This window comes from Lethenteron reissneri, chromosome 3, assembly GCF_015708825.2.
Source record: "Lethenteron reissneri isolate LAM-NWPU_2019-01 chromosome 3, ASM1570882v1, whole genome shotgun sequence".
Classification (NCBI taxonomy): domain Eukaryota; kingdom Metazoa; phylum Chordata; class Hyperoartia; order Petromyzontiformes; family Petromyzontidae; genus Lethenteron; species Lethenteron reissneri.
Window position 1 is genome coordinate 13710033 of NC_083781.1, and position 9127 is coordinate 13719159.

A 9127-nucleotide genomic window follows, 5' to 3' on the forward strand; every position below is an offset into this window, starting at 1 on the left:
CTGCGTGTCGGAGTGAGTGCACGTGGACACTCGGGGCCGCCGCGTCTCGATAACTCAAAAACCTCGGCTGGTGCTCTTGTTGTTGTTGTTGTCGCCTCGTGCCGTCTCTGTTCCGTGTTGTGCACCACGCACTCGAGGACACGCTAACGGCACTTGCCGCGAAAGTCGAAGTGCACCTAGCCTGGCACCCGCCACTTAAGTGGCGAACGGCGGTTGTTGCTGTTGAATCCGATCCGGGATTGATGAGAAACTCTCTTCGTCGCTTAGAGCTCCTGTGTTGTAACGTGTTGTGACTTGGTTGGGGTAGTCGCTGTTGATGTTTGTAAGAGTGTGACCCACTTGAGTCGTGATCTTCGTCTTGTCGCTGTATGACCACGGTAGCTTGGGCAGCGAGAATGTCTGTCACTGTCTGTTGAGGGCGACAGACTGGAGATCAGTGTTGGGAGCCAGTCTGTGCATACAGCACCTGGACACATTGTGCACGTACTCGACATTCAGTATACAGCCCCATACACATACACACAGCACCCACACCTACACAGACACACAGACGACAGCATCCCCCACACCGGCTGTTGTGAATATCCCGTAGTAGCCTGGCGTCACATTAATTGCACAGGGGGCATAGACGCCACTACTGTGGGTGGGGTGCGTGTTAGGTGGGTCGGTGGTGCGTGGGGTCGGGGTGTGTGGGTGGTGTGGGTGGTGTGGGTTGTGTGTGGGGTGGGTGGTGTGGGGTGGGTTGTCAGTGTGTGGGGTGGGTGGGTTGTGTGGGGTGGGTGGTGTGGGGTGGGTTGTGTGTGTGGGGTGGGTGGTGTGTGTGTGTGGGGTGGGTGGTGTGGGTGGTGTGGGGTGGGTTGTCAGTGTGTGGGGTGGGTGGGTTGTGTGGGGTGGGTGGTGTGGGGTGGGTTGTGTGTGTGGGGTGGGTGGTGTGTGTGTGTGGGGTGGGTGGTGTGGGTGGTGTGGGGTGGGTTGTCCGTGTGTGGGGTGGGTGGTGTGTGTGGGGTTGTCAGTGGGGGGAGGGGGGTAATTCCTGCAGCCACGACTATGGCCACGGCGGCAGTGGCGGCCGCAGTGGTTTCCCACATCAACCCGCGCCAGGACTTCCCGGCGTGGCTGGCCGCTCACGGCGTGAGCCTCAGCGTGGCCGAGGCCGTGGACCGGGAGCTGGGCATCGGCGACTACGAGGCCTTCCTGGCGTGCGCCGAGCAGCCCCACGTCAGGGCCGAGATGTTCGCCGCCGCCAGGGAGCGGCTGCCCTTCGCCTTCTACGCCGTGCTGCGCCGCCTCACCGAGGCCTCGTCCCCCAAGGGCCACGACGGGGCCGGCGGCGGCCTCCAGGCCGCTGGCAACACGGCGGCGTTCCAGCCGTTCCTGAGCGGCCTCCTGGACGCCATCGTCCTCATGCTCAACAGCCTGAGCCAGGAGCTGCTGCACTCGGCCGAGAGGTTCAGCTGCCTGGAGCCCGCGCTCTACCCCGTGGTGTCGCTGGACGATGGAGTGGCGAGCCACCTCGCCTCGGATGTGGGTGAGTCTGACAAGCCCCCCCCAACCTCTCCCCTGTTCGGTTGCATAAAATATCGTGAGCGATGTTTCCCCCACCCCATCCCCACCATCAGTTTGCAATGTGAATCGCTGTGATCTAAGGGGACGAGATTTAATTTTAGGGGGAGATTATGCAACTTGCCACTGGAAACCGGGACTCTAAGAATGCGTGGGTCAAGAGGTCACGAGAAGGGTTACCACGTTTCCCAAAGGCACAAACCCGGATTTATTTCTCAGCTGAGGTCTGTGACTCCTGTTGCAACATACAGTCATTAAGTTCAACACAGTAACGGTACCAGATCTCAGAACGAATCCAATCCCACCACATGACCGCACACATGCCAGTTCCTGGACTGTTCAGGTCCAACCTGGGCACGTGGCAACTCTCGTCAGGAGTGGTGCCCTCCCCCCTGCCCCGTGACACACAATAATGAGACGGTGGTCGACTGTCATCCTCCTTGGTTGCCTTCAGCCGGTGGTGGAAAAGCCACGTCCCATCATCTGTCATGAACATCATCTTCGTTACCTTTATATGCGGTTTCACACAGTCCAGGACTTGTCCAGAAGTGCGGTGTGACAACAATGTCTGGGTGTGAGAGGAGACCAGTAATCATAGAAGTACATCTTCACGTCAAGAATATACATGAGCCCATACACAACACACATTTTGATAATAGACTTTACTACCCCGTACGGTGTGGGAAGGCCCTCATCCAGCAGTGGATTGACATAGGGCTGTACATGTGCGGGCGCCGTGGTGGTGAGGTGTTAACTACCTCGCTTGGTATGCAGGAGGTTGTCGGTTCGACCCTGACGCCTGTGTATTTGGAGTTTGCATGGTCTCCCCATGGTCGTGTGGATTTCTCTCCGGGTCCTCTAGTTTTTCTCTCTGGCATTGTGATGCCTCCATGGGCGCCACGGTGGCTAGGAGATGTTAACTACCTCGTCTGGTATACAGGAGGTCGTGGGTTCGATCCCAACCCGACGCCTGCTGTTGTATATTTGGAGTTTGTGCGTCTCTCTCCCTGTGGTTGCTTGGATTTTCAATGGGTCTTCTCTGCACATTTAGAAACATGCGTTTCGAGTATTTGGCTGCTATAAATATCCACGTGATAAGCCACTTAATTTGGCTTATCTGGTGTCTTCCGATAAAGAGATATAGCCCAGTGGGCCTTACCTGGTAAAGTACAAATAGTTTATAAAAATAGTTTATATAATCGTCATGAAGTGCAAACTCACCACTGTTGTGAATGTTTTTTCCACGTGCGTGCTCACAGCAGAAGTGGTGGGAGATGTGTCTGGGAGTGAAGTAAATCACCGGTCACCCGACCCGCATTCAGACATTCAGCAAGAGCACAGCCTGCACCATGCGTGGGCAACCAATGGAGACAAAGTTGAGAGGCTCTTTCAGAATAACGTGGAAGGTAATGCAGCTGCACTCCTCATGGATGGATACATAAATACACAACTGCTTGTGTCCGCGTGAAAGTTGTCGTATTTTATTACATCGTAGGATTGTGCGAGATGGCGACGGTTTGGGGAGGCCCTTTATCCAGCAGTGGAGTGACCAAGGGCTCTAGATATATGATTACTATTATTCGTTAATGTACGTGAATTGGTATAACTTATTTTGGGGAATTCCCGACAATCATGCCTTTGTGTCACATTACGTTGTTAGTACTGTGTAGGGCTTTGTTGTATAGCTCTGCGATTTGTGTTCAGGTTTGTACCGTATGTTCAGCATGATGATGTTCGACGTTTCGCTCTATACACTGGGAGTTCCCATCGCAGACAACTACAAAAAGGAATTAATTTAAGAGCGGTGTTTTTAATTCTCCATGTGTGTAACTCACAGCTATTGTGGCCGGCTCTTCTTTCTAGAGAAGGCAGACTTGCCTCAAGTTGGGGATTGCTGGAGCGCCATCGAGGAGTCTCCTTGTGAAGTGGAGGAGACTGATGTGAACGTGACGTGGAGAGAGGTCAAAGCAGAAAGGGATGACGTCAGAGGTATCTCACGTGCCAACGTAACTCGAGAGATGAACCCTACCCTCTCGGCGGTCCACAGGGAAGCTGCTTGGGTTGCCAGTAACTTGCCAGGCGTGGAACAATTGATTAGTCGAAAAAAATCAGTTCTTACGCTCAGAGTGATGCATTGGATCGTGCGTGTAAAAAATGTATTCTTTACATTGCACGTAGATTATTTTTTGATGTTTCTTTTAGGCTAAGAAGCGAATGAAACTGTCGATACGATATAGAATGAGAAACAATACAAATGCAACAGAAAAAAACAAGACTGAGGATGCGATTCTCAAATTGAATTTAGAACCCTGAATCATTATAACTAGCGAGATGGGGAATTATTAACAACATGTTTTTAGATTACTACCAATGTCGTGGATTGTTGGCCAGAAGTGGTAATTTTATTGGGTTTTGAAGGACAATAATAGACTAAATCTATAGTTGAGAAACGTTGCAGATTAATGGACAAACCACTGTGTGTGCAGGCTGTAAGGGCAGTCATCTGAAAGAGAGAGCAAGTGGATGGTGTGTTGTTGACAAAGCCGAATTGTCCAGAGCCGATGAGATCAGCATAAGCCAGATCATTTTACTTGCAAGAGTGGTTGTGAATCAATGCTTTGATTGAGAGTTTTGTCAGCTGTTATATATGGAGAAGCTTGAAAAAGGTAATGGCCTAGATTCATTATCAACACCTCAGTGATGAAGGTTACAGGTGAGATGACAGTGATGGAAGTAGTTTATTCACAGGCTAATGCAAATACACTTGTTCATATTGTAGCTACAGTTTCTTATTTAATCTGTCACTTAAATGCAAAAAAGTATTGAAAAATACATTTGGAATATGTCACGTCATAATATTTTTTATTGAGTCAAATTTCGTGATAAGAATGCAGACAATCATGGTGAGGGCCACATGTTTTGGGTAATTATTCAATTCCAGAGTTGGTCAAATCTGGTAATCCTTTTATTATCTGAAGGTTCCAGGTCTCCCTTGCAAAAGCTATTGGATCTCAACTGGTTCTGAGAAAGGCTACTTACTTGCCTGCTAACATAGCCACATACCTCCTGCACAAGAGCTGATTTCAATGCTCCAGCTCTGTGTTGGGTGTACTTTCGGCCGTGTCCCCTCCTTTGGCTACTAATTTGTTATCAGCTTCGACCATCAACCGTCCTCCCTCCTACCATCTTGTCCTGTCCAAGCTAACTTGACAGTCAATACGATGTTTGTAACTTGCATATATTCTGTAATCCATATGTTCCTCTTGATGTCCCTCAGTATAATTCTGATCATGCACCTCTCCATGCTGCTTTGCGCACCTTTCAACTTATGTTTACATTTCTTCGTGAATGTGCACATTTCTCATGCTTACTATAATTAAACATACACCTCCGATGATGTATCTTCGCTCAGACGGAGAAACAGAGGCGACGGACGAGGAGTGTTTCTCTGTCATCACGAGAACCACCAACCAAAGCGCTCCAACCAAACTCGGCTACAACGGCGAGCTGCACTGCGTCGACCACCCACACAGGGAAGACGCCGCATACTATCCCTACAGGCGCGACACCGCCACGGCTGCCGAGTCGTACGACGGCCAGCAGGTCTGGCAGCAGCACCAGCAGCGACTGCTGGCGCCGCCGCTTGACGGACACCGATGCGATTCCTCCGAGCCAGGCGATGGCATGGATAACGCGGCGCCGTCTGGGGAGCGGCGGCCGGACAACAGCGGCGGCGGCAGCAGCGCCGGGCGCAGGGACAGCCCGCACTCGTCCACCAAGCCTTTCGGCTGCCGCGAGTGCGGCGCTCGCTTCGCCACCAAGTACAACCTGCGGGTGCACGAGAGACGGCACACGGGCGAGCGGCCGTTCGCGTGCGAGGTGTGCGGGCGGCGCTTCTCTCGCTCCTACTGCCTGGGCCGGCACAAGCGCTGCCACGTGCTGCGGCCCCTGGAGCGCGTCGCGGCTACCACCGCCACGCAGCCGCTGCGTTCGCTTCCCTAGCGTTGGGCTGGCGTCGCGGCTAGTTGTGAGCAGCGTGAAGATGGCGGTTCCTGCAGGCCTGAGGGAGGACGTTGATTTGCGTGTGGCCAGAAGCAGCGCCACGGAAAAAAACGAATTATGCACATTATTCAAATGGAACGTCGAGCGGTGTGTTTTATTTATTGTCATAATTCTTGGAGGTGGGTGGAAGTGGCACTAACATTTTGAACATTGTTGAAAAAGATTTCTGTGTTTAAAAAAAAAACCCCAGTCTGTTGTAGTGACAGGTAGGAATGGAATTTCATGCTTGTGCTGTATAAAACTGGGTGATTTTAAAGTGCAAACCATTGTCAGTGTAAATGCTGTTCGTACAGCGAGCGTTTATTTAAACGAGTTTGATTGGCAGTTGGGGTGTGACATGGTCATGATGTGTAGGCGTCATCTGGTAATGTCGCCCACTCAACCTTGTGAGAAAGCACAGCAGCGGAGAGAGGTGGTGGCAGGAGTTTCCTATACCTTGGTGTAAGGAGAGGCAGAGCCACCATTGGGGTGGCCACCAATCAAAAGGAGGAAGGTGGAGCCTGAGAAACAAAGGGGCGGGGACTAGGTGGGGTAGACATTCACAGCTGAATAATAACCATCAGGAGGCAAGAGGCTTTCGGAGGCAAACCTCGGACTCTGGGTTTGTACCAGAAACGTATTGTCAAGCCAATTCGTCAAAACGTTGTAGAGAGCTACAGGAACACATTGCATCTACACAAGATTAGTTTATTTTCTTCAAACAAATTCATATGCATTATGTGACCTCCTTTGCCAGTACCAAAATATGAGAATAGGTTTTCCCCTTTTTTCTGGCCACAAAACAGGTGTTAAGATGTTAAAACACCAAACCGAAACCTTTTACAAGGAATCATGTCTGCATTAGAGTATGTTTTTTGTTTGCATTCTGACCACAAGTATTGTGGTTAATGCAGACATGATTCCTTGTAAAAGGTTTCAGTTTGGTGTTTTAACATCTTAACACCTGTTTTGTTGCCAGAAAAAAGGGGAAAACCTATTCTCAAATTCATATGCAACTTAATACATGTTATAGGTACAAAAGAGAATATTTAAAAATGCTTTGGAAGAATCAAGTACTTTTGGTTTCTGATTGATCATTTAAAAGCGTTCTAGTTGCATTATATAACAGCAGCATTTTGTGTGGTCAGTCGTTTTACGATGACGGTTGCTTTGTGTTGATTATTGCAGGGGTATTGTCACAAACGTAAATATTTCAATACTACACAGGATCATATTTCTCGTATAGTGGCAGTATTCTGTTTCGCAATTTGTTCTAATATTGTGAGTACAGGAAAGGAATGCTATTACTTAAGAAATTGAGTCTGCTTGCTTAGTCTTTTCTGTGTGATGTTAATACACACGATGATGTCAACATTCGTTCATCAGTTCACAGAATTACAATATTTCTTGTTTTGTGCGAACATTAGTGGGGTTTTTTCGCCTAATAACAACGATCTGGAATGTTTGAAATTCATGCAACGGAATATTACAATGAAAAAAAATCACCGTTGAGGAATGGAACACTATACATTCAACCACTATATTTTCAATAATCGGTCACTTTGAGGAATCATTTTAACAAATAAAAGCTGTGCATGCCCGAGTGTTTTGTGCGTGAGTGTTTATCCTCCCCTTCACACCCAAGTGTTTCCACACCTGTGATTCTGAAACGTACCGCGACGTTCCTGGAATATCCTTGGAAGGGCCCATAGAATAGTGCTGGTCTCGTCCCAACATGGGCTTCTCCCATCGCCATCTCCACTCAAAGACTCATTGGTCTGAAAAGCTAGTGAATGGGTTGCTAATATTTTGAGTGGTAAGGGGACTAAGGTCTCTTTACATTTTGATGTACAAGCACGATGTACTTGCCCATGGTGCTTCCGATATGACAACGAATTGACAGACCCAACACCAAAACAAAAAGGTGTACGACAGGGCTGCCCACTTTCACCCAGTCTTTTCAACATCTACTCGGAGCAGATTTTTGATCGAACACTAGCAGATAAAAACATTGGTATTAAAGTCAATGGACAATACATCAACAACATCAGGTATGCCGACGACACTGCACTGCTGGCCGATTCAGAACAAGACCTACAACAAATCTTGGACGAGGTTGCCACAGAGAGTCAAATATGGGGCTTACGAATTAATAAAAAGAAAACAAAGGTTATGAAGGTCAGCCGAACTACAAGCGAAATAACAATCAAGCTGGGCAGCGAAAAATTGGAACAAGTACACCGATTTAAATACCTTGGTGTAATCATTGACGATCAGTTGAACCATGAAGTCGAAATCAAGAGCAGAATTGAACAAGCAAGGCAAGCATTTATTAAATGGAAAACACTCCTTGCAGACCGCAACTTGAGTATATCACTGAAACTGCGCACACTGAAATGCTACATCTGGTCAATTTTGCTGTACGGAGTAGAGACGTGGACACTGACAACAACAGCAACAAAAAGGCTCGAAGCTTTCGAAATGTGGCTGTATCGAAGAATGCTGAAAATCCCATGGACAGCCAAAACCACCAATACACAAGTTGTGCAAGATATGGGCACTGACAGGCAACTGCTGAAGACCATCATTAGCAGGAAGTGTTACTACCTAGGCCACATTGCCCGAAACGACCACAAATACCAGCTATTAAAGCAAATCCTGGAAGGAAAAATCGAAGGGAAAAAACGACCAGGACGGCCAAAAACGACATGGCTCAGTAACATCAAAACATGGCTACAATTAACAACAGCACAAACTCTACACGCCGTGCTAGACCGGGACCAATATCATCGTGAAGTCGCACACGCCGTTAGGCAGCACTCAAGAAGAAGAAGTGCTTCACAACAGCACACCATGAGTTTGTACAAGAATCATTATGGAGCTTTAGCTTTGCGCCGCAAGCCTCTGGCGTGACGAGAGCGAATCCTTAACATCTCCTCCTTGGAACCTTAAGGAGTCCTTGATGTTCTTCCATGGGACTTGGACATTCTTGAGGCATTCTTACTTAGGAATCATGAGGGAGCCTTAGGTTGGTGCTATGAGTTGCTAAGGAAGGCAGTGCATTTCTTTGGGTAATGTGCCTTTTTCACTACAGTCGTACTGGTCAAGGCTCTAGAATGCAGTACTGTGAATGTTGCCATGGGATGTGTGTTCTCGTCACTAGCCTTGCTTGCGTAAGGCTGCCTGATGTGCTACCTGTACCGTGGAACAACCAGAATGTATGTAAAGATGATTTAAGGCTAAACTGTGGCGTGCCATTGCAATATGGGAATTGTGACCAATGGCCAAAACTGCGATCACAAAAGCCGCATTGGCCACAGGGGCACCTGCAGGCGTGTAACATGGCTTTGTAGCGGTGATGTTCAATCAGCACCGTCATTCTTCACTAAAGCTAACAAACAATGACATGAAGCTACGTCTCACAAAGTGGGACCTGAATAAACACAATAAAAATCATAGCAGTCGTTTATAAAGAAGGAATAGCTACACTGAGATTGCATCAATACACGGCGAATCGTGCAAA

General features: G+C 48.5%; 1 protein-coding gene across 2 annotated transcripts; it reads left to right on the top strand.

Annotated features, from left to right (window-relative positions):
• The first annotated feature begins 952 nt into the window (after positions 1-952).
• On the top strand, positions 953-6462 carry LOC133347167 (zinc finger protein 45-like). Of its 2 annotated transcripts, none has more exons than XM_061559210.1 (4): positions 953-1528; positions 2823-2969; positions 3427-3552; positions 4976-6462. In XM_061559210.1, exons 1-4 carry the CDS (start codon positions 1048-1050, stop codon positions 5563-5565), a joined length of 1344 nt encoding a protein of 447 aa, XP_061415194.1. In that variant the 5' UTR covers positions 953-1047; the 3' UTR covers positions 5566-6462. The 2 variants fall into 2 exon arrangements, with proteins under 2 accessions (XP_061415194.1, XP_061415204.1); XM_061559220.1 differs by having other exon boundaries at positions 2826-2969.
• The last annotated feature ends 2665 nt before the right edge of the window (positions 6463-9127 follow it).